The 26,838-nt window shown below is 37.4% G+C and overlaps 1 protein-coding gene across 2 annotated transcripts in view; it reads right to left on the reverse strand.

Annotated features, from left to right (window-relative positions):
- C11H1orf87 (chromosome 11 C1orf87 homolog) overlaps positions 1-25,768 on the reverse strand; it is an 80,190-nt gene extending 54,422 nt beyond the window's left edge. For both annotated transcript variants that reach the window (XM_078026371.1, XM_078026370.1), the window contains exons 1-3: positions 25,655-25,768; positions 23,867-24,000; positions 6,331-6,565 (exon numbers count right to left, since the gene is read on the reverse strand). In XM_078026371.1, coding sequence (XP_077882497.1) covers positions 6,331-6,565; positions 23,867-23,973 — 342 coding nt within the window. In that variant the 5' untranslated portion in view covers positions 23,974-24,000; positions 25,655-25,768. The remainder of the gene's footprint in view (positions 1-6,330; positions 6,566-23,866; positions 24,001-25,654) is intronic.
- Between the last annotated feature and the right edge of the window lie 1,070 nt (positions 25,769-26,838).

Consider the following 26,838-nt stretch of genomic DNA (forward strand, 5'->3'; position numbering starts at 1 on the left):
TTACAATTTAAATATAGGAATTTTGTATGATCTTATCAATACTATATCTGTATTTTATTTCTTCTACACTAAAAAAATCCCAACTCCAAAAAACACCAAGACTCACTTCCCCCATAATATATATATACAAAACAATGATAACAACATAGTAGTTCTGAAAACGTTAATATATATATATATATATCTTCTCATTATATAATACTTCTAGGGACATACAGTGAAAGTCATGCTTCAAAGTCATTTAGGATAATTCCATTCTGTTTGGTTTTACTGACAATTTAGAGTTTGGTTTATGAAGTGGCCATTTTTCAAGGTGGTTTCAGTGGTACTGCCTCCTGGTTTCCTGTTCTCATTGAGCAGCCCCTGACCCTCACCATTCAAGTAGGGTTAGCCTATGTTACCAGCAGAAAGGTGAGGAAGTGAGTCATGCTACTTCTGATACCAGGTTATAAATGTAAATGATGTTGTGGCTTCTAATAAGGTTGTGTGTGCTCTGTCTTTTTCTTCTTTATTGGATATTTCACAATTAGGGGAGCCACCTGCTATCTTTGAGCAGGCCTAGAGAAGGGGCCCAAATAGAGAAAAATTAAATCTCTGGCCACAGTTGACAAGTAACTATAGTCTCTGAAAATAAACACTTGAGTGAGCTTGAAGTGGATCCTCAGCCCGGGGAACCTTCAGAGGACTGCCTTCCTAGGGGATATTGGGAATATAATTTCAAGAGCTCTTGAGCCAAAAAATCTGATCTAAGCTGTACCTGAATTCTTATCCTGCAAAAACAGGTGAAAATTAACACAAGTTTATCAATTTAAGTATAACTTTTGAGGCAATTTGTTACAAAGCAATAGACAACTAAACTGGATTTAAAATTTTTTTTTGAATTTTAGGAATTGATTTTGTGAATATTTAATTTTGTTTTATAAATATGCAAAATATTTATGTAGTTCCAATGCACACAACACAAGATTTATTCAGAAAAATGTTCTATATATTTGATCCCTCAATCCTGTTCCATCTATTTTTAATAGATAACTACTTTTTCCAAAAAGCACTTGGAGACATGGGTCAGTGGTAGAGCCCCTTGTCTGGCATGTATGAAGTGCTGGACTTGTTTCCTAGCACTGCAAAAATCAACCAAACAAAACCAAAAACACCTCCAAAAACAAAAACAAAAGAAAACAAAGACAAACAAAAAATCATAAGGAATAGGTAAATAGATATCTGGTTTAGGTAGATACTTGGTAGAGAAATCTATATATCTCGGCTTTTATTCAAATAATAATATATGTAGTTAGATTATTTTATATAGTGATATATACCTGTATTCATATATATGTATACACACACATATGTATATAAAAGTTCCTAATTTCTTTCTTTTTTTTTTTTTGTGGTGCTAGGGATTGGACCAGGGCCTTGTGCATGTGAGGCAAGCACTCTACTAACTGATGTATATCTCCAGCCCCATAATTTCTTTTTATAGTTTCATAATATTCCATACATGGATGTATCTTTGTTTATTCAGCCATTCCTTATTGATGAACATTTAAGTTGTTTATTTTTTTTGGAATAACAAGTAATATTGTAATGAATACCTTCAGAATGAAATCTCTAATAATTTTCCAGTATTTCCTTAAGATAGATTTCTGAAAGTGCAATTTTCATGCTAAAAACTAAATGCACAGGAAGAGCTTCTAATCATTGTAATGTTTTCTTCCAAAGTGGTTGTTCCATTCTAAATTTCCTTTATCGATATAACAGAGTATTTCTTTGCCACAGCTTTTAAACAAAGCATGCTATCAATTTCATGATTTTGCCAGTAAGAAAATTTTATTATAAGAAAGAATTAATTTATGTTCCACTTATTAAGAGCAAGGCTCTGTTTTTTGGTAAGTTTAAGAAACATTTACATTTGTTTTTCTGTAAAAACAAACTCATTTTGTTTGCTCATCTTGCGTATTTTTCTAATAGTTTAATCTCTTTTTTCACATAGACAATTCTATATATTAGGTCTATATTTTATCATGATATCAATGACAAATTTCTCCTCAGTTTTTCAGATTTTGGTACTTTGCTTACAGTGGTTTTGTCCATAAATAAATAGTGAAAATTTCACTCTTTTTCTTGGTATATGTGAATGTTGAGTCAGAGTTAAGAAAATTCTCCTTCAGTCCCGGAGATAGAAGAAATACCCATATTTACCTATGCTATTTGTAATTTTATTTTTTAACACTGAAATCTAAGATCCATTTGGAATATATCAATAATATATGTTCCATATATGTATGACATATGTGGAATAGGCCCAATTTAAATTTTCTGTATGACTTTCCAATAATCTCAATATCACTGATTAAAAAGTCCATCTTTCCCCTGTTCATTTGTGATGTAAACTTTACTATACACAAATTATAATAGGTAGGTAGATTTTTCTTTTGAATTCTATAGGTCATGGCATATATATTTATAAATCACAACTCATCAGTGTTGTGCTTGGCCATGTGGTGGATTGATTGCTTTAACCAACAATAGGTTAGTGGGTATGACGTAATCAAAGACTTAAAATGTACTTGAGTAGTTGAATTTGTCATCTATCACTATGCCATGAACATGCTTTGAGGGACCCGATGGATTCAGATCAAGAAAAATAGCAGACTTGAACCAAATAAGCGGATACAGCCAAGCCTAGATAAAACCCACATGAGATCAGTGAATGCTGCCTTGGCTTATATATTTGAATATGAGCATATTCAATTATTGTTAAAAACCACTGAGTACTGGGTGATTTGTTACACTGCAGTATTGATTTAAAATGGCTAACCAGTAGAGATAGAGAGGTTTTGAGAAAAGAAAATAGTTTGAGGAACACTAAAGTCACTGGTGGGATAGAATGGTGGTCTGACTGGGGTGATGACAGAAGAAAAAAATGAAAGAAAACATTCTGAGAAACATGAAGGTGCAAAAACGGAAAAGACTCAAGAGATTGGTTGGACATCAGAGTGAGGGGGAGAGAGAGAAGGAAAGTATGCTCAGGTTTCTTGCTGGCACCAATGGAAGAAGGATGGGATCATTCTATGAGATATAGACTACCAAAGGAAGAGCAGATCGCAGGTTCTGCTCTGCACATGGTGAATACACCGTGAATACACAGCCAGGCAAGAGGGTCCTTGACCTCTGCCTATTCATCTATTCAATGAAGATAGAATCATGTGCTTCTTCCTACCTCACGGGAGTGTAACAAGGAAAACACATGCTAAAGGGTTTTGAAAATCATGCCCAAGCAGTGAACTGTGAAGACTATTAAAATTAAAGCACACTTTTATTTTCATGCTGACAGATGCAAAAATCATGATCAAATTTTATTTTTGAAACTGTGTTACTGAGTTTGTTGTTCATCACACCTTATTTTTAAAAAAACTTTTCTGAGAGAAGGCAAAGCTAATGATTCTGAAAAACAATATAACAATATATACATCTTCAAAGACTTACCCATTAGGAGCAGACTCTCCGGAGAAATATCCTAAGGATGATGGGAAGAGGAAACAAGCTCTCTTGACATGAACCTTCACAAATCACTAAAGCCCTCTGGGTCTCTTGTTTTTCATTTGTGAAATCAAGCTTTGTACTTGTTGATCATCTATACAATACCTCATTGTTCTCATGTACTTAAAATGGATTCTTGCAGCATTTTCAGCTTTATTTACCTCCTACCAAGGATACTCATTGAACTTAATCTGTTATTTCACACTTGCCCATCCTCACTCATGTTAGCTCCGTCTTTATCAGCAACTTTGCTTTTGGAGCAAATTCAGCCAGTCCAGATTGCCTGTTATGTCCCAGGCAGGGAAACTTATTTTCATCTATGTGTGAGTGACAAGGATCTAGAAGGAGTTCTGATTGGTTTGCTTCTGTAACTGCGGCAGGATTCCATTTACCACTTAGTCAAGGTGGTAATGAGGGTCTCTGTAGCCGGCGACGGTGGCAGCCATCTGGCAAGCCAGCATTACAGGCCTGCCTGGCAGACAGAACCAATTAGTCAGTCCCCACACTTCCCACGAGGCCTTCCTGAATTTGGTGGCTGGGTGTTAGCCCTGCTGAGCCTCCCACAAAAACCTGATGAGCTCTGAGAAAAGAGAGGCAAATCCCCTCTCTCTGTTACCATAGAGCCAGCAAAGATTACAGATCATGGAGGTCCAAGAACTGCTCACCCAATGAACATTCTGCCCATTGCAATGGTGGATGCAGAATTCATGGCATGAATGGTGGGTGGAGGTATTAGGAGAAGTGTCAAGAAACAAATTTGGATTTGTAAGAGGAAAACTAGAATTGACTTAAATAAGGGACATATTAGATTAACCACATTCTATCTATAGAGAGGAAGAGATGCAATTTAGTGATTCAGGACCTACTACTTGGGCTTGAATTGTGGCTTTGTCACTAGTTAGCCTTAAGAAATTGGCAAGTCACTTGACCTTTTGTTATTCAGTTTCCTTATTCATGAACTAAAGATAATAACAGTTCCTACCTCACTGGGTGCTTGGGAATAGTGAATTAGTTAATAATATGTAAAAAGCTTAGAATAGTGCCTGGCACATAGCAAATGCTATCCAAGTGTTAGTTGGATATGACTCTTACAGAGAGTCATTAAATATGATGTGTAGGATGATTTTTTTTTCATTATAAGGAGAGAATTCTATATATGTAGTGAATTGAGCAGGATAACAATGAACATACACATAATGATTCCATTCTGTAACTAAGCATGGAGAAAAGAAGAGAAATCAAGGGCAAGAGAACCACTAGTTTCTTTGGTTACGTTTTACTTCCTTCTCTTTTCCAGAATTTCCACATGAGTATGTAATATTTTATAATTAGAATGATCAATGAAAAATTCAAGTGAAGAAGAAGGAAAAAAAAAAGATTTAAAAGACCTGGGTAAATATCTAACCTGCACACCTGAGTCACTTCAACTTTTCTAAGTCTCAGTTTTATCATCCATACCTCCATGATGGAAGTAATAGTGCTACCTATTAATAGTAGCACTATTTATTAATTTTATTAATAATAAAATTTACATGCAAGCAGTCAATAATAAGTGTTTTTTAACTGAATTATTATTACCAATGTCATCCTTGGGAAGCAATAGAAACAACAAGAAATTTATCAATGTCAGAGTCAAATTTGAGGGTACAACTCAGAAGTCTTTAGAAGTTCATACTAGATTAATTCACCTCTCCAGATTCATTATCTCCTGCTCTAAGAAGGAACAAAATTCAAGAACTCATTCTGGGGAAAGCCAAAAACAAAAAAAAAAACCCCAAACTCATTAAATGGAGACTAGAAGGCCCTGGTTCCATCCTAGGCTATGCCACTAACGTTTTGAGAGAGTTACTTTTATAAATGGACTTCAGTGTTGATCTAGACCTTGTGGAGCAACATGTGACGTCCATTGGTATGCTTGCACTATTCAAAATCTGTAATACGTTGAGTAGTTCTTATGAGCAAAAGACCACAAATCCCCAGGTAGTCCTTTTCTCATATAACTAAAGACTAGATAGTATCTCAGTGATTTTAAAAGGGCTATTAAATTTTTCAACCAAAAATAGTTATGTTAGAGTTTGCTGCAGACCCTAATCAGTATTCTACTAAAATATCTGGCTGTCACTTAGAGCTTGGCAGCATTGCAAAACTCCTACCCTATGTATCTGTTTAATTGCAATTTCAGCAATTTTTGGAAATTGTACTTTGTTATCAATGAATCATTAGTTTTGTCTTGATTTAGATCCAGTTTTCAATTGCTGCTATACTTGCTTTTTAATTACAAATTACTAATCATTTAGATTCATCATTAAAAGTCAGTTTGTTATGGATTGTTTGGTTGATTGTTAACAGCATGCAGTGATACATATTTCTATCAAGACAGTTTTTGGCCTATAATTTTTTGATATTTAGACATGGTTATATTGGATTTTGAAAATAAATTTTTCTCTTCCTGTTATGTGAACGCAGACAGACCTTGCTCCTCCAGCAGGCCAGAACTTTGCCCAGATAGTGATATTTAATCACTGTAGTTACTACTGAATATCACTGATTTAGTTACAGCCAGAGTAGGTTGACCAACTCAATTGGTGGTCAACAAAGATGCAGTATACAGATGATCTTGAAGTTTATTTTCAGATTGAAAAAGTAATGATTATAATTTCCATTTCATGCAAAACATATTAATTTTTATGTGTACAAGTGTGTGTTTGTGGGACCCTATATTTTCATTTCCATTTTCCTAGTAAATTACAAAAAAAAAAAAAAGCATGGGAATTTCTCGTTACTCACTTTGCCATCCAGGAATCTGCCACAGTATGTTCCTGTTAGGAGTTCCTGGTGGTTCTCTGGTTTCTGGTTGTTGGCTGGGTGCTTACCCTCCTCCATGTCATCTTGGTTATCCATGGTTTTGTGATCAGAGGGGTCAGTGGGAGCTGGTGTGTCCTTACTCATCTGCCTGGCATTCCCAGTCCTGGGGTTCTGGAGCGTTGTTTCAGTTTCCACCTCCAGGTTCTCATTCTGCTTGCTGTGAAGAAACAGTTTTGCACTTTGTTACTCATGGGGCAGGCTCCTCAAACAGTAGGGTGACATGAGAAACAGGAGGTGTTAGTCTGGTGGCATGAACATCGTTAACTCGGCAGAGTGGAATGCAGAAGTAAATGCTGGTATTTGTCTATGGATCATTTGCCATAGAGAGAGTGCTGTTGTCTTTCCAGGTTTCATTTTTTTTCCCTCCCTACTTCCTCATAAATATCACCCATCCATCTTCTCCCGACCCTTACGGGAAGCTGTGAACAGTGTGAAAAATGGCCCTAAAGGTTATTACATTTCTCAATTACAAATCTAACAGGTATTTTCAGCCTTTGCAACTAGAAAAGGAAGAAAGTCAGCACAATTTGCCAGTTCCAGGTCTGCTCTGCTCTGTCTCTCCTCAGATGCCTCACATGGAGATTTCTTTTTCTCTCAGTACTGTTTCATCTACATTTAATGTTTAACAGGTAGGAGAAAGAAAAAAAAATTGGAAGGAATGGTTTTTAAAAATATATAAATAACAAACAAAATTAACAAAAAGCCAACTTTGTTTAGTAACTAAAGACTTCTGAATCAAAAGAATAACATTATTTTAAATGTAGAAAACATCTCTGAAAATAAGAAACACCTGTACTATTGCCACATAAATAGACATAATACTTGAAGTGGGTGATTTTTAAGATTTCCTTAAGAGTCAGACAGCAGAAGCTTTTTGGTAAAGTAGATCAATTTTTATGAATGTGTACTAAGAAAAAAATGTATAGAAGAAATTTGAAAACTTGAAATATGTAATAATGCTTGGATGATCCTATATTCATAGGATAGACATTATAGAGCCATTAAAATATTTATGATTAATTTTAATGACACAAATAAATGCCCAGTCATTAAAATAAGTGAAGAATATGATTATTTCAACACATAAAATGTATGTAAGTAATGTGTGAGCTTATTTAGTTAGCCTTGAAAAAAATGCCAGAAATTAACAGTAAGTATCTCTGGATGATAGAACTTGGGGTATTATACTGCGCTTTAATACATTATATCATATTATATGCCAATGTCTCGGCTTGGCACTGAATCACGAGCCACCACACACCTTGTAGATTCAAACAGCAATTCTTTATTCCCGAACTCGCACCGGCCTCTACAAACACGTTCAGGGGAAATCCAAAATCTGCCCGCCCCATTCACCTACTCCACGAGGCTTTTTTTCAAATCCCATTTGAATCTCAGGAGAACAAGCAGCAGGAACACCCTAATCCCAGCAGCAATAATCTTCAACCTCCAACTTCCCTAAAACCCCTATTGTCTTAACCGGGAACGCCCTAAACTTGTCTTAAACCAGGAATGCCTTAAACTCAAGGAGCAGGATACTTCCTCAAACCTGATCAGCTCTAAACCTGGATCCGCCCTGGTCCTTGAGCAAGGTCACCTTACATGCAATGTCAACAGCGAAATTCCAAGGCAAGCCCATTTAACATGGGGTACGCTGGCAAGGAAATTTCGATGCGTCATTCCTACTTGGTAATGGCCCTCAGCAATTATATCTTTTAAAAACTATTTTTGTATTTATATATGACAGCAGAATGCATTATAATTCTTATTACACATATAGAGCACAATGTTTTAAATCTCTGGTTGAATATAAAGTATATTCACACCAATTCATATCTTCATACATGAACTTTGGATAATAAGGGAGGGGGCATTGGGTTAGAAATGACAGTGTAATGTGATGGACATTATTATCCAAAGTACATGTATGAAGACATGAATTGGTATGAATATACTTTGTATACAACCAGAGATATGAAAAATTGTGCCCTATATGTGTCATATTATATCTTATAATATTATTATTCTAAATGAGAACATGTCATTTTATAATCATAAAAAAAAATTCAAGGTAGCTATGCTTTCCATCAGAAGGCTAAGTACTAGCTGTTTCTTTGATGTGGTGCAAAGAATCCACTTTGAAGCATGACATGTTAACTGAGAATAAAACATTTGCTGATTTGAATAAGGTCAAACGAGAGGCAGTGATTTGAATGAATGGCTATTTTTTTATGGTCATCCTATTGTGGAAGTGGTAGCATAGAAGAAAAGCGATTTTAAGAAAGAACTCTGATGGAAAGCATGTTTATGGAGGGAAGAGGACTCCCTAAAGGGAGATTAAAATGCAATTTCCAGTAAAGTAGGAGGGAAACAAGGAGAGTGGGGGGTTGGCAGTTAAGCAAAGAGGATAATCCAGGGAGAGGGAAGAGACAGCAGTTTCAACACTGCTGAGAAAGGTAAGTTCTGAAAAGGATCTGTGTGGTTTAGCTGTAAGGATGTTGCATGTGTGTCGCGGGAGAGGGGGATCCTATGAGATAATGGAGGTGAACCCTAGACTCAAGTGGCTGAAGAAAGAGAGGGGATAAATGGTAGACAGGAGGCATAAAGACCTTGGTGAAGATTCTGACTGTAAGAGGGGAAAGATAAGGTGGGAGTAGATGTGGAATGTGAGTTTCAGATGGCGCTTGGTTACTGTCATGTTTAAAGCTGGCAGGGACCTGGGCACATTAAAGGGCCAATGGTGAAGAGCCAGCAGACCTGGAGAAAGGAGAGGATGTCATTGATGAATTGCAATCTGACAAAAGGAAATGGGATGTCAATGAGAGGAAAGAAGCAGGAAGGGAACATCAGGAAAGGTGTTAGTGAGATAGGTGTTTCTAGGCAACTGTTTGTGTGTGGTCACAAGAGGTTGGTGAGATTGCCGACATCTTGAGTTTTTTTCCTCTGATAACTGAAAGGGTAAAGTTTCTAAACTGGAAAGCTTGAATGTAAAAGATTAGGTATTATTAAATTCCTCTGTTACACCCAGAACCTGAAATTCCTGAGATAGTTAAAACAACGCCCTACTGGCCATTTAGCCTAGGGCCCTGTGCAGTTGTCACAGGGCCCGAACCAATCAGTTTGAATGTGTAACCCACTTAGGAATGACCAATCACTCCCACCCAACCTGTTCCCGCCAATGAATGTGCCAATCACGTCTCAAAGTTATTGTTCAATTTTCCTGCGCCTCATGATGATTTGTTCTGATGTATGCAAAGCCCACTGCCCTCTCCAGAAAGTGTACTTAAGCTCTGCTTGACCTCAGCTCGGGGCTCCGGGTTGCTCTCCCTTCTTGAGTGAGCACGGGGCCCCAGTGCACTGGAATGGATCCCCAATAAAATCCCTTTTTGCCAATTGCATGGAGCCAGTCTCTTGTGTGGTCTCTTTCTCCGACGTTCCGCTGGACCCTTACAATAACAAGGGACTGTTACTTGTTAGGTCTCATGGGGAAAATAGTGAGATAGAGAGTCAGAATTAAAGACAGATGGTTTGAAGAGTGGAAGAGAACTGATCAGAAAAATAAGACAGGGTCCAGTTAAGTTGGAGACTACAGGTTTTGTAGTATCAGTTGGATGGCTGGATACTCTCCTCCGGATTGAACGCTAGTCTTCTTGGAGCTCACCTATGACTAGGACTTTCCAAGACAGGTTCAGAGGAAGGGTAACAGTGCAAGATGGAAATCTTATAAGAAGTATATATATCAGACATTCAGTTCTTGAGATGTGAGAGGAGATATTAGTTCCCTGACATCAACAAACTTACATTTCATTTGGCTGCACAAAAATAACACAAACAATTAAGTCAATAATTGATATAAACAATTCTACAAGACAGGATGGTGGTTATCTTTGTAAGGTATAGAATACCAAAGAGAGTATGGGGGTTTTCTGGGATACTAGTCTATTCTTTCTTGATCTGGGTGTTTGGTGAATGAGTATACCATATTTGTGTGGTTGGTATATCATATCAATGTGTGGTTGGCTTTGACAAGTGTACTTTTATGTAAACTTAGATATATATATTTCTCTGAAGTGTTAAAAGAAGTTGGTCTGAAAATTACATAAAAAATATGAAGCATAATTAGTTAGCATATAAATAAATGCCAAAATAAATATTATGAAGAATCAGTACTGTTTGAAGATAAGAACAAAGAGAAATAACTATGGCCTGCAATGATTACAAAAATAAATTGTGCTCTTGAGCTTTTAACTGTATGATAGCCACATTATAGCCATTAATATACCTTAATTTATTTATCAACTCCATAGGCAAGTGTTCATATTATTCTTATTTTAAGATGAAGAAATCAAGTTTATGTAACTTGTCCATTTCTACATAGCTTTTCAGTAGTGAGCCTAGGTTTTAAACCCAAGTCTACTTGGTTGCCTGCAAACTCAGATCTTATATACCAAAAAAGTATGTAGACAGTCCACCAAAGTTTGGGATTCTGGAGGAGCAGAAAGCAGAAAAGCAGGCAACCAAAGCAGGAAGTGCAAGTTTTGAAGGCAGAAATAGTTGTGGAGCAGAGAAATTCTCTACTGGATGGAAGCAAGGACTATATGTTATGTTTGTTTCAATTACCCTCAAAACCCTTTTCTGGGCAGTCTCAGGACAGAATGGCCTGAGAAATTCTGAAATGTATCTGCCTCTCTTTGAAAACAGCCACAGTGGATGTAAAAACCAAAAATAACCTGTAAAATCTGTTTCAAGTAAAAGCTGTTTAAAAAAATACATAGCACTTTAAAAATTAACATGAAAATGACTGTCGCTGAGAAACAGCCTGTGCCTGTGGTTAGCACAAACAATCCCACAGCACACATTTGTTGTTATGTTGTTCACGAACTCACAGTTCTTCCCTCCAGGCTTGTGTGCTAGCTACCTACATTACTGAAAATAGAAATTTGCCATTTCAAAAGAAAGGGAAAGAATGCCATGGATGATTCTTGGAAGCGCCACACAGCTAGCTTCCACGAGCGTACTTCCGACCTCCCCCGGCTGCTCCAGGAGGTGCCATGAAGAGTTTAGTGTCATCCAGGAACTAGGGCAATTAGGGAGGATTGCTGTGCTGTTGCAGAATGATAAATAAATGAGAAAACAGTTCCTTTGCTCCCTCTCTCACGCTGAGCTCTCGCTGTAAACCAGCCCTTCAGTGCCACCTTCTACCAGAGCTCAGAGTCTCAGGGTTAGAAAGAGGACGGTAAGGGCCTGTAGTATCCTCCTCTGCTCAAGGCAATGTAGGGATCCCTGTTGGTCCTACCGCCTGTGTAACTCCACCTCACCAGATCTCACATTTGATTTGGATTACACCCCTGCCGGGAACATAAAATCTCAAATGAACGACCCAGGGGGCTCAGCAAAAGGTCACCAGATGCCATCTTAAAGGTCTGCCAGCCTTGGCAGCCACTCAGTGCCCCCAATTTCCAACTGTGCGCCAACTAACAGACCCTAAACCCTCTGGAGTAGACAGCCTGGACAGTGCCAGGGCAGTGAATGGGGATCTAATTTCAGTAAATGAAAGCATGCTCTTATTTAGAAGTGATAAGTGCTCATCAACACAACCAGACTTTTCTTCTTTAAAAAAAAAAAAAAAGACAATAAAAAATAAAATAGGAAAGGGAAGGGAGAACAGCTGAAAAATCTTACCCAACTCCACAGGGGAGTTGAAACTTGAAGCCTGTGCTAATGTGGGTAGCAAATGAGGAAGGACAAGGGTTTTTTTCTTTTCCTCTTTCTTTTTTCTTTTTCTGTTTTCTTTCTTTCTTTTTCTTTGCCATGGAGCTATATAATGCATCATTATCATAGAAATTTGGTCTTCAGAAAGGTCTTTGTGAAAAACAGAGAGTCTGGTGTTCCAATTTGAAATACAGTATTTAGCTTTAAATGTAAAATGACTTGGGATGTAAGAAAGATTGCTGGAGGGGAGGACAGAATGAAAAGTGTAGAAGAAGTTAATACCAGAGTGGAAAAATTCACAGTCCCTTGACAAACAGGAGGTGAGGAGAAAGTGGCCTGACTTGACCAACAGAGAAAAACTGTGCACTCCATCCAAGAGGACTTTCCTTTCACAAGAGGACAAAGAAAAGTGGAGACGACTACAAGTATATTTCTTTAGATAACCTAATAAGAGACAGTGAAACCTAGGCGATGGTGGAAAAGACTGTATACCCCATCATACTCAGACAAGGAGGAAATGGGGGAGGGACCTTGTGCTCTACAGGATAAAATGCTCCTTGTACCTGATCTACGTGTGCCTGTTCTCCTTCAGACACCAGATTTTGCAAGACATGGATCTTTTAAGATCGTCATTAAAGTAAATCTTGCTTTTTGCTATACCTGTGTCTCTGAGCCCATTCTTTGGGTTTGGACAGGTGAGTATGTTTCTCACGTCTTAAAATTAATTCAGCTTCCAAATTTTGCCCCAAGTCATTTCCTCGTCACTAGTTGATGTGTGCTAAATGCATGTGTCAGTCATCACATGTAAATTCATATAAATTCTTTCATTTTATCCTAATAATCTGCAAAGTAGCTTTTATTGTCACAATAGTATACAGGGGAGAAAACCGAATGACCAAAGAAGTTAAGTAAATTGTCCAAGGTCTCCTTGCTGGGTAGTGGAGAACTAAGTCTTGGGCCAAATTCTCAGTTTCATATTCATAATTTACAAACTATCCAGCATGAAACAATAGGGTTTTAAAAATTATCTTTTCCTCTTAAAATTTAATCAATTTAATGAAAAATATCATAGAAAGTCAATTAGTCCATCTTCTAACTTAGTCTTCCTGCAGAACCCCTAAGTGACCATTCAGTCTTGGTTTGTACCTTCTTTAAGAAAGGGAATTCATTACATTCCCAAAGTTATTCCCAGAGTAGCTCATTTCTTTCTTCATAACATTGAGAAAAATTCTCACAGTAATGAAAATATTTCAAGTTTATTTTTCATGGCATTTGAAGTTAAGTATTTCACAGAATAAAAGTGATATCTCAAATTAGGGCAACAGCTGCAAAATTAATAACTAAATAAAATAGCAATTGTCCTTTTATATGATTTACTTTTAACTTACAAAAAATCCCATCTCAACATTTCTGTCTTCATGCAGCCTATTCTCACTTATATACAAAACTGCAGTGATAGATACATTTGGACCTCTGATATTTTTTAAATCCATCTTTTAACTATGCATGATACCCTTCCTAGTAGAGTTTGGGTGAGTGTACAATCTACACATTGTATTTATAATGTATTGACTTCAAAGATCTCATAGTTAAATGGAGAAGCAGACATTTTAACAGAAATGTATAATATAGTGTGATCATAGAAAAAATAGAAGTTATATAAAAAGAAACAAGGAACCATAGGGGAAGTTCAAATAAAATTTGCTTAAGGAAGATGGAAATGACTCCTAAAGGAAATGACATATGGATGGGATGGAGAACTATTCCAGGTAGGAGGGTGGGCTTGTTTTTAGATATCTGACATTTAAGCCCGCACTGCCCATCCATAATCATGTGGGAAGCTGGATGATAAAAGAGGTCATGTATCAATGTGAACCTATTAAGGTGGAGTTTCTGAAACAGGACAAGAAAATTTATATTTTAGAAAACATCTCAGATGATTCCTAAGTACAACAAAGTTTGAGAAACAACAGGATGGAGAACAAAATGAAGTCCTTTTCTAATATATTGCTAAATTTACACGTAGTTTCAGGCAGTACAGTATATAGTACTTACCAGGCCAGGCAATTTATGTCCCAAAGACTTGAGTTTGAATCCCAGCCCCAAACATAATTAAGCTGTGTGACTTTGGGCAAGTTACTTCACATTTCCAATTTTTAGGTTCTCATCTTTGAAATGAAAAAAATAAATCTTATCAAGATAAGATGGATAATACATTGAGCTCCCAGCCTGGTTCTCAGAGAACCCTGGACAAATGGTAGTTCTGTGTTAGTCACAAGGTAAAGCTCTTTACCGTTAAAAACACCTCCCTCATCACCTAGGTACAGAAGAGATGTTCTTTCCTCTGGGCTTCTAAAGCTTTCTTTACCCATAGGTAAATCTAATGTTCAAAAGATCAAGGTGTCACAGTACATACGAACTGAGGAAAGTCTATTTAAATAAATAAAAAAAGAATTAATGAAATCTGTCTCCAACTTTGTTACATCTCATAATGGTAAATACAAATTCTAGAAATCCCCCACCTTAAAAAAAAAAAAAAAAACAACACCAAGGACAATTAATTAGCATTCAAATCAGCTCTTATAAATCAGGCTTCCTTAGTTTTATAGGGAACTACCCCCCAAACATTGTTGTATCATGATGTACCCAGGTGGATTATCCCCAGGGGCTTCAGACTGCACAGCTTCTAAATCTTTGAACCAATCACTACCAGCTTGAAATTCAGGGTCCTTTGCATTTGCATTCTCTCCGGGTTGACTTTAGCAAGTGTAAACGAAATAACTGTGCCACTGCATGACCTCTTCAACAATTATCTCCATGCTTTAGAGCACAGTTTGTGAGTCAGATCTTCTAGCCAACTCAAGATGTAAAATAAAAGTCCTGTCTCTATACTGGCCCCTGAATGCATCCACATGGTCTTTGGAAACGAGAACAGTATTTACTAGCATGTTATTTTATCTAACTTGGTAGAACTAAGTCAGGGATATTTGGAGAAATCATAGATTTAAAAGTATACATAGAAGTATAAACTTGTATTTTTTCCAAATTTTAACTGGCTAACCTAAGTGTGACAAGGTGTTATATTATCTATAAAAAAGTTTTCATAAACATGTACAGAAACTTTTATTTTGTTTTGCTTGTAAACCAAAGGAAAACTATATAGCTCTGTAATCTTTAATTTAAAAAATCCAGTTGAAAATATGCATATCAATATATTAATACTTATGTCACTATAATATTTTAAATGTCTAAATAGTACCTCATTGTATCCTATGCATTGAAGATTATTTTTGTTGCCAAATTTTTATTCATTTAAACATTGCTGCTCTGTGAAATTTGTTCTTTTTGCTCTCAGATCCTTGACATTCTTCTCCATCTCAGATACTGGTATGGACTCTCTCAACAGCTGCCATGTCCTCTGATTCTGGTTGTTTTTGGCCAATGGATAGCCCTGGCAAGAGGTGGTTCCCGCTCTGCACTGACTCAGGTTACCTGTGTCTCTTGACCAATGGCTATGACTTTTCTCAAGGTGGCCTGAGCTACAGAATGCTTCCTCCATTTAGTTTTAGTAACATTCTCCTCCAGTTATCATTTCAGACCCAGTGCTGGTACCAATCTTGCAAATGTTAGACATGATTCATTTTTTTTAAAAAAATTGTTTTTTTAGATAGACATGAGACTAGGCTTTTGATAAGTTTTGACATATCATATATACATGGAGTATTACTATTTCTAATTAGGATATCATTCTTATGGTTGTACATGGTGTGCAGTTTCACTGGTCAAATATTCATATATGAATATACGAAAGTCATATCCAATTCATTCTACTTACTGTCTTTCCTATTCTTATCCCCCTTTGCTTTCCTTCATTCCCCTTTGTCTAATCCAATGAACTTCTACTCCCCCTTACCCCTTACTGTGTGTTAGCATCCACATATTAGAGAGAATCTTCTGCCTTTGGTTTTTTGGGAATGGCTTATTTCACTTAGCATAATAGTCTCCAGATCATCTTTTTACCTGCTAAATCATAAACTCGTTCTTTTTTATGGCTGAGTGTTATTCCATTGTGTATGTATACATAATTTTCTTTATCCATTCATGTATTGAAGAGCATCTAGGTTGGATCCCTAGCTTCACTATTGTGAATTAAACTGCTGTAAATATTGATGTGGCTGTATCACTGTAGTATGCTGATTTTCAGTCCTTTGAGTATATACTGAGGAGTAGGATAACTGAGTCAAGTGGTGGTTCCATTCCAAGTTTTTGAGGAATCTCCATGCTGTTTTCTAGTAGACCACAATTCATACATTGTACCTTATGGTCTCTTAATCTCAGCCTATGTCTTATAATTAGTTCTTTCCTAACCAAACCCTCCCTGGGTCATCATAATTTGGATTTCTAATTATACATTCTAACTTACACGTTTTTATATATCTTTGAAACTAAACCATTATATTTATCCACAATTATTTCTACAGAATATATATATTTCATGCCAAAGTACAAAGACTTTTAAGGCTTTAGATAAATATACTTGAAAAAGTCCATTAGCGTGTATTTTTTTCTCTAAACCCTTGTCAACTCTGAGTTGAAATCTTGTTGTAAACAAGATTAACATGGGATGTGAATTTCCCTATGTATCTCCTGTTTGTTTTATTTCTTCTTTTGTAAATTTCTGTCAAGTTCTATTGCCAAGTTTTGCAATTGGACTGTTAATCTTTTTCCTAATGATTTGTGGGAGCTCTTTGTACAACAAAAAGTTTAATTTTTTCATCATATATGTTGTAAATACTGTTTTGTTTTTGACTTTGATTTTTTTTAAATATAGAATTTCAAATGGTAAAAATAACAACATTTATCTCAGAGTCTCAGATTGGGGATCGGTAGGCACCTATTTTGTAAAGCGTTCATTTAGCATTCACTCACATAATGCCCTGAACTCTTAAGGACCTATGACTTGGTCTTACACTTCAGGAGATGTAAAAAACAATGTTTTCACCATAATAGAACCCAAATGGTCTCTTCTTTATACTTCTAACAGTGCCTAGAATAAACACACAAACAATCAAAAACAAAAAAATAAAAGTCACTGTAGAAGTGTAATGAAGAAACTGTTTAATGCAGTGAAGCTTTGAAGAGAAACATGATTTTCATATTTCATCATTTTGAACTCATGAAAATGGAGACAATTCTGTCTGATATTCTTGTTCAATTTTAAGAAGAGACTAAGTTCATCGATATTAAGGTATTATGTAGATTCTGTACTGAGAAAAGCAAAGATACAAAGATGCAGTATTCTGACTAATTTTTTCTTTAAAATAAATAAGTAGGAGTCTTGAATTTTTATTTATTTTTTAATTCATTTTTTATTAACATATAACAATGTACCTCCTAATGGGGTACAGTGTGATATTTCAACACATGCATACAGCATGCACTGCTCTTGAATTTTTAAGTCACAAAAGTTTATTCAGAGTTTATTTAGGGATGACAACTAGCTACCATCTCTTGCCTTGATTACCATAAGGGGACCCTGAATGGTCTCTCTTTTCACTCCCTGATTAGATAGAGACATCCTTTAGAAAATAGAAATACGATGTGTTCTCCTCTGTTCTTAATTTTCCAGTGGTTTCCCATCATAGGTAGAATGAAACCCATAGTTCCTCTGGTGGCACACAGCCCAGAAGTCTAGCCCTCCTGGCCTCTCTGACTGACTTCATACTTTTTATAAGAAAAACACAAGGAAATCTTAGATTTTAAAAAATTTGCTTGGGCTCTATGCACTCAACTTAAGTGTTATTTTTAGAGGTTGGTGGAAAAACCACATGCCCAATATCTGGAGAACTTGTGGCCTGTGGAAAGTTGCAGGCTTTTCTTCTGAAACAGAAGGGGAAAAGAACCTACTCATTTTAGGGAACATTGGTAGCAGAAGCCTGCTCCCTGGGATGCAGGCTGAACCAGTCTTAGTCAGCTCACTGCTCACTAATCTGAGATAATTCTTGTGGATAATTCTGGTTGCATGTTTCCACAGTTTCAGTTTAAAAGTCACCTGCTCAGAGAGGCCTTCCAGAAATATCCTTTGTGATCCATATACCCCTACAATCCCTTTCTTTTTTTCCTCATTGCACTATCCCCATTTGGATGAACATTGCTTACATGTTTTGTGTCTCCAACCATTAGAACTTTAGGTGGACTGCTCTACCTTCAAGGTTTGGAACTCAGTAGGTGTCATTCATATTTGTGGAAAGAATTTCACACATGCATTTAAGTCTACAACTTAGCATTAACCATCAGAAATGTTTCAGTTAGAAACATTTAAGAAAAGAGACAAAGAACTTATTATATGAATGACTTTGGGGGATTGAAAAAAAATGACAGAATATGGGCTCCAGAAAAGTCATACAGGAAAATATTGGAAGTTTACATTTCTTGGCTAGAAATATCAATGCAAATTATGACATGTATTTATTATCATTTTCCCATAAAAGTTTGCAGCAAGCTTCCTATGTGCTTAATAATGCTATATCATAGAAATGTGTGGAATAAGAAAGGGCTTTGGTCACTTAATTTTGGCATTGGATGGAACTACAGGGATCAACTTTATTCACTGGAAGTTTCTCACAGGGGTTTCTTGAAATGGACCCATGCCTCTTCTCTTCAACAAGATTTAGATTCTCTAAATGTTCCCCTGGGACACATGCCACATCCTGGTTCTACCACAATGGATTGTTCATCATGCCCTTGGCTATCTCCACTTTTAATGTGCCAGGATCCCTCTTATAATATGGCATCCGGAATGAAGAACAGAACTCCAGAGTACTTCGTGCAGAGGGCCTCAGATCTCTCTGGCTGGATATGCCCAGTACATGCGAAGCTCAAATGCAGACCAAACAGACGTTTATACCACATAATCACAAACATGTCCACTTATCTAAAGACAAACTTTGTGTATATTTTCTGTTGATTTGATCTTGTTAGTTTTAGCCTTTTTTTTCTGACAAAACTTCCTTACATGTACAATCATTTGTCTGTCTTCCTTTGATTGTGGATTCAAAAGTTGTTGAATAAGAACATGGCCACAAACAAATCCTTCCTACCTCCAGCTGGTTGTGTTTATAGAAATTGTTTTAATCACCACCACATTGGTATATACTATGTTTTTAATATAGTTTGTTCCCTCCAAAACTCATGTGAGAGTTTAAGTCCCCATTGTGGGGTATTAAAAGGATGGAAACTTAATCTGATTATGGTGCTTAGAGGTAGGACCTTTGGGAAGTTATTAGGATTGGATAATGTTATCAGGTGAAGCCCCACCATTGCAATGCTGGGGAATTTTTAAGAAGGGGAGACATATGCACATGTGCACACCCACACACACACACACCACACAAACACTACTTGTGTCTGCTGTGTGAAACTCTCCTCCATTGCTAGGCTCTGCCAGCAAGAAGCCCATCAACATTTATGTGTCCTCAAACTTGGACCTCCAGAACTATGGGCCAAAGTAAACCTATTTTATTTATAACTTATCTAATCTGTGGAATTGTATTGAGTAGAAACTCAACACAATTCCACAGATTAGATTGGACTATTACAGGATGTCACCTACCTCAATAGTGTTCAATGCACAATTCTGTCTTGTCTCAGGACTTTATGAGAAAGATGTTCTTAGTGATTTGTTGACCTGGAAAGATACTCTGTCTTTATCATTTCCTTCATTTGGGCTGCAGTGATCTCCTCAATAAAGGGAACAGGATGAGTGTGGCCCAAACTGTTCTCAGTTAACATATACCAACTCTTGGAGATCATCACTTTCACGTTTCGTTTTCCTAATTAATGCTATATTTAATTATTTGGCCTACAACTTGCCAGAGATGGTCCACAAGCCTCTGGCTCTGTGATTTTTATTCCCCACTCTTATTTCCTTTTTGTAAAGGAAGAAAAAATAATGTGTTTGCTGTCCCCTGGCATATCTTCCTTTGGATACAGTATCAAAGTTCACTCATCAGGGTTCCAGAGGAACATCTGCATGCTTATTTTAATAGCATGGGTCTTTAGATTTAGATTTATTTAAAGCAACCAAGTATTATCTTTCTAGATCTTTAGTTTTTCTTGGCAACTATGTTGCTCTAATTCATGCAGTGGGATTTTAACATGTACAAGACTGTGTCCTTTGTGCTGAGGATATAGTTGTACATTTAGAATTTACAGTTAAAGGAGGGAGAAAGAGATCTATGTGAAGTCACCAATAAGTATCTGTAGAGGTGTTATGAGAGCCACAGGAGCAGCAGGCAAATCTGAGGCTGCTGGTGGTACAATACTATCAGGTTTGTATTTTAGAAAGATCGTTCTGGCCATAATTGAAACTGGGCTTCTCAAACTAAAGTGTGCATAAGAGTCACTTGGGTATCTGGCTAAAAGACAAATTCTGACCCAGTGCATCTGGAGATAGTGCTGAGGTTCTGTTTGTAACTAGGTCCCCGGTGAGGATGGTGTTGCTGGTCCATGAACTACACACTGAACAATAAGGCTTCAGAGAGCAGAATTGAGAACAAGAAAATCAGAGGCAAGGAAGCTCCTTTGCAAGTGATCTAAAAGATAAATGTTGGTGGCACAAAATACAAGCCACTTGATGCACTTTTTGATCTCTGTAGGCTGATCTGGTGGAAAATCTGTATACTAATAGGTGTTTCGTATTTTCCTTTACGTAAACAATTGTACAAGCTAAACCTAGGGAAGAGGGAGGGAGTGCTCCATTTCCATCTCAGTTCTTTGTAAGTGGTCTACAATTTTAGCAGCTTGCTGTAAGCCCATGGACCTCTGCTGTCTTAGCTCATTCATAAAATAGGAGGTTGGTTGTTAAGGTTGAATTGTCTCTACCAAGTCCCTATGTTTAAATCTTAATCCCCACACCTAAATGATGACTTTCTTTGGAAATTGGGTTATTGCAAATGTAATGAATTAAGATGAGGTCCTACTGGAGTAGGGTGGGCTTCTAATCCAATTGATGGGTGTCTTCATAATGTAGAGAAATTTGAACATAGGTGGAGTCAGGGCAAAAAACCCTAAAGTTTAGAGTTATGATGTTACAAGCCAGAGAACTACTAGAAGCAAGGAGACAGGCCTGAGACAGAGAGATTCTTTCCTGGCACCTTCAGAGGGAGCACAGATCTATAGATACTTTAGCTTTGGACCTCAAACTTCTCAAACAGTGAAATAATAAACTGCTGTTGTCCTAAGCCACCCAGTTGTGGTAGCTAATGTTACAGAAACCTTAGCAAGCTCACCTGCTGGTTAAATCTTCAGGTCTGGCAATATTATTCCATCTTTAACATGTGTCCTACAAGAAATATTAATCATATGTGGTAAAATCAGAAGATTTATTATCTATCCATTATTAATTTGTGATTTTCTTTTAATTCAGATTATCCTTTTGGTGGTTACTTGTGCTTCTTGTATAGACTTTGGCTAATGGGTTCAACTATTTCAACCCAAAGACCCTCAGGCTCTGGTTTGAGCGTAGACACTTTGAAGGAGAGGAATTCTAGGACATGTGTGACAGTCTAAAAGTAGTTTTCTCCTTACGTCAGCAACAAAAAACATTTCACAGTTGTTTGTTTTTGAACCTTACACAGTTACTTTAGCAAAGCACACTAATAGTCCCATGTCATCCCGGCAATAGTATCAAGTTCATAGAAAACATAAAGCACCTTCTACATAAAAATAATGCCATGTTTTAGAGTGTCACAGAAGAGATAAATATTATATTTCACAATTTATCTATTCCCTGGTTCCTGAAGTTTAAAAATAAAGGTGGAGTACCTTCTCATATGATCCAGGGAATTTTTCCCAGTTATAAAAGGACAAGGGTTCTCCCACCTTTTCATTTTACAAAAATATTATACTTGATGTACCTGGAACAGTAGAGTGTTTTTTTGGATAGAACGAGGCTAAACAAACAATCTTAGGAAACTAAGGAATCAGGAGAATGATTATGTCATTTTTCAGGTAGGAACTCCGAGCCAGGTGTCTAATTCTCCTTACTTGACAGTTAGAGAGAATTAACCAGAGATCTTGAAATGATTGCTTACCTCATCATAGTGTCTTAGCTTCCTCATCTGCAAAACAGATAACCTGCCTGCTAGAGATAGAATATAAAAGCAATGGCAAGTATTTCATAGAAAAATGATTTGATTTTTCATTAATCATTTAAATTTCCATAGCAGGACATACATCAGTAATAATAGCAGAACCATTTTTTTTTAAGCATGTGGACCATCATATGCACAGAAAAGGTGTTTGTATACTTTTTCTCCTTAACTCTCACAACAACCCTACTAAATAAGTGTTGTTTAATCTCTACAGATGTAGAATTGGAGGTCAGGAATGTTAATCACTTTCCCAATATCAAAGGCCAGGAAGGAACAGAACTAGGATTTATTTATTTATTTACTTATTTATTTAGTGCCAGGGATTGAATCCAGGGTACTTAATCACTGAACCACATCCTCAGTCCTTTTTTATATTTTATTTAGAGACAGGGTCTTACTAAGTTGCTGTGGATCTCACTAATTTGCTGAGGCTGACTTTGAACTTGCAATCCTCCTGCCTCAAATTCCCAAGATGCTGGGATTACAGGCATGCACCACTGTGTCTGGCCAGAAATAGGATTTGAATTCACACCACTCAGTTCTGCAGGGATCTCCACTGCCTCAGTCATGTGCTATCAAGCACATTTCACTGTGCTGACAGACACTGATGACAGCACTCACTTTAGGATCTCTCTGGGCTGACAATACTGATGGTGCAGAGGCAAAACACAATGGAGTTCCAACAGCCTTTGTGAAGCCTGTCCTTTGTAACTGTATTCCTGGTGACCTGCATTTAGAGGGTCTGATTTGGTTGGTTTTGAGTTGGACCCTGAATGTATATTTAGTCAATTTTGAGGAGAGTCAGGTTTAGTAACCATTGCTCTCTGTACCTATGTTCAATGATGCCATATCTTTTTTTATTTATTCAGTCTGTGGGTTTCTGAAATTGAGGGAATTGCTAAGGAAACAATCCCAGGAGGAAAAGGCAAACTTCTTGACTAGCTGATATTTATGGAGCGTCCTCTATAAGAAAGGTAGGTCTAACACTTGCTTTTCTTCTGTGAATCATCAAAACTCTGCAAGGATGAGCCAGTCATACCCTTCTGTGCCAAATGTCTAGTGACTTTTTGAGACTTAGGAATGTTCTTGCTTGTGACTGTGATGGGAAGGGAAGAAAGACATGTCACCTGTGCTCTATAAGGTGCTGCTTAGAAGAATATCCAATGCGAATAAGAGTAAGTGAAAACCTTACAACTTATGATTCATTATTAATCCCACTCCTTTAATTCACAACAAATTGACTAACAGCCCTCTTTTCCCTCCCTATCCCCAAATTACTACATGTGGTAGATTACAAACGTGATGAAAAGAAGCAGCAATACTCCATTAATATTTATAAATTTCATAATGCTCATATTTCCCATCTATTTGGAAAACCAACCCAAGTAATTAAGGAGTATGGGGAATTATAAAGATGAAAAATATCAGGAAAACAGTGCACACAGAAGTTATCAACACCGTTTTACCCCCACTGCTGCATCTTAATGACTTAATTTTCCATGGATGGCATTTTTAAAATGTAAATTACTGGGTTAAAAAAATTTCATTGTCATCTAAGAAATAAAGATTTTTTTTTAAAGCAGGAAACTTACATCTTTGGCTTCTCTGCAAGGTATCGAAAGTGTTTGCTTCCAATGATTTTCACAACGATATCAGGCATTGCATTTGACCTAGGGGGAGTCTTCCAGACTGAAGACATGATGCTTCCTCAAATGCCTTCAAATCTCTAGAGGTAGAAAAATAAGTAAATCATTCCTTTTGAGTTTTCACTGAGCAACTTCAGAATCCTTTTTAATAACAAAAGCAACAACATCAACAATACTAGAACACACACTGCTTTACCTAGGAAGGATTAAGAATGCTCTGGCATAGTGACAGCCTCCGTCAGAGGCACTTGAAAAACAAGAGTTGAAAAAAAGAAAATAGAAAAAAGAGAAAGAAAAAGTCCTTCTGACCTTAAAAACAGAAGATGAAATTCCCATGTGAAAGTTGCAACATCCTTATCCTCAAAGATGAGGAACTTGACACTGAAATAATTCTGCACAGACCCTGTTAAACTAATTCTTATCTTTTAAGTCTCTCCACATAATTCGGTTGCTTCATCACAATATTTTATTCTTGTCAAATTCATACTATACTATCTGATTCTGCTTTTTTGTGTCTTCATTTTTTATGAGGGCTCCTATGCTACATAAAACTTGTATTCAATAACTTCATATGCTTTTGTCTATTAATAGATTTGATTCTTGGGCACAGACATGACCCTAAGAGAACGGAGGTGGAATTTTTGCCACCCCCACACCTGTATTATCTCACTTAGCACAGTAAGAGGCACTGTATTATCTCACAGCCTCAGTCAAAGGCACTTAAAAAACAAGAGTTGAAAAAAAGAAAAAAGGAAAAAAGAGAAAGAAAAAGTCATTCTGACCTGCCTGATGCTTCTTAAAAACTGAAGATGAAATTTCCATATGAATACAGGTATCCCACTCTTAATACAAGCATCAGATCCTCTTTATTACTACTATTCAAAGTCTTGCTTTACACTTGAGGGAATGGGTATCCGTGGCTATGTGACTTACTGAGCATCACATATGCAGTAAGTAGCAAAACTGGAACTCCCAACAGACAGTAGGTCTGTTAAGCAGACCTACTGAGTCATTAGATGACCCTGCCTTCCTGCACTATAAACCATCAGATGTGAGTCTTGTGAGGTCAAAGAAGAAACCAGTCATAGAAAGCATCCCTACTCGACTGTATTGCTACTTTTCCATTTTGTGACATCGCAATAATCCCACTTCTGCTCTCAGGGACTTAGGGTGAATGTAATGAGACCCAGTGCCTGAAGGACCACTGTGCACAGGAAAGTGGACTTTGTAGTCACCATCCGTTTCCACAACAATGAACCTGACATTGAGATATTTTTGGAGATAAGCACTGAGTGTTTAAACAGGTGCGACACCAAGGGAAACGGTAGAAATTCTGTAAACTTAGCCTCGTGCTGACCATTCTCTTATGAAGCCTCTCAGAATCCAAGAGGCCTGTAGAAATCATTGTACTCCAAATGCTCGCTTTAAGGATTGAGCAGCGAGCCCAGAGAGGGTTTGCGATCTTACCAAGGTCGTATAGAGTAGGGACAAAGGTCTTTCCTATACTCTGGTCTGAGAGCCAGATCAGGATCCTTCCTAAGACCCCAGTTCCACGTAGTGAGCGGAAAGCCCCACAATCTGTGAACCCCGCCATCCAGGACACCTGCGGCCACTCTGAAGCTGTCTAGAAACTGCAGTGCCCAGAGTTTGTGACTGTCAAGTCCCTTCCGCGCCCAGCGGTGGAACGTCAGCCAGGAGACCTTTTTCCGGGAGAGAATGAAAGGGCAGTCTCACCCGACACCCAGGTAGCTCAGAGGTGCGCGGTCGGTCTTCTCCTAAGTAAGCCACAGAAGGAGACCCCGGGGGACCCAGACCGGGTGGGGATTGGAGCCCAGGGATCTGGCCAATCACAGCGCCTGGCTCGCCTGAGGAGGCTGCTCCCGCCCTGGTCGTCAAGGACGCAGAAAGCTGTCGCCGGGCGGGGACCCTATTCCCTGCAGTGTAGGTGGCCGCGGGCCCTCCTCTGAGAAAGTGCTCAGGGGCGTGGCGCTGGCAGGTGAGGAGCCCAGGTGCACCACAACTGCATTCGCGCTTCTTCAAAGGTGTGTGTTTCTTAGAAGCCCATCTGGTTCACCTGTGGGTCACCCTTTTTTGCTCTTTCCCTTAGACTTCTTTGTCTGTTGTGAAATTTGCATAGTTGGAATTCTTAAACTTTAGGTTCTTCTAATCCTTGCTTCTCTACTAAATTGCTTTAGGTAAATCTCTTCTTTTCCTTGAGGTTAAGTTTCCTCATTAGGAAAGCAAAGGAAACCAATAACATGGACCTAAATGTGAAATTGGGGACAACAATAAATAATAATATAATAATAATAATATTGGGTACCATTCATACACTAGATCCCTTATTTGAGCTATGACTATTACCTTATAAATTAACATTTATCAGTAAATTAATTTTATTCCTATTTTAAAGAGAAAAAAAAATGAGGCTTGGGTGTTGGGAAATTACCTAAGACACAAAGTAAGTGAAAAAGCCAAGATTTCAATGTAGATTTGTGTATCACAAATTTCTGAACTTTTTTTTATGTTAAAAGACTTCATGGGCTGGGGTTGTGACTCAATGATAGAACATTTGCCTAGCATGTGTGAGGCACTGGGTTCAGATCTCAGCATCTCATATAAACGAATAAATAAATTAAAGGTCCACCAACAACTAAAAATAAAACATTTAAAAATTAAAACAAAGACTTCAGTAAAAGTGGATAAATATTCTTTAATTGATTCCAAAATGGTATTAGTATTTGCTTCAACTCCACCATCCAGGTCCTCTGCCTTCTGCCCTTTGTGCTGCATTTTGTTGTTTATTTTATCTCCTACTGGCACATGCAGTCAGAGATGGATGACACACTAAGCTCCCTTCAGGGGCTCACTCACTAGAAGCGGGGAGACACAGGCACAGTCTATGGTATACAAACTTC

This window comes from Ictidomys tridecemlineatus, chromosome 11, assembly GCF_052094955.1.
Source record: "Ictidomys tridecemlineatus isolate mIctTri1 chromosome 11, mIctTri1.hap1, whole genome shotgun sequence".
In the NCBI taxonomy this organism is placed as follows: domain Eukaryota; kingdom Metazoa; phylum Chordata; class Mammalia; order Rodentia; family Sciuridae; genus Ictidomys; species Ictidomys tridecemlineatus.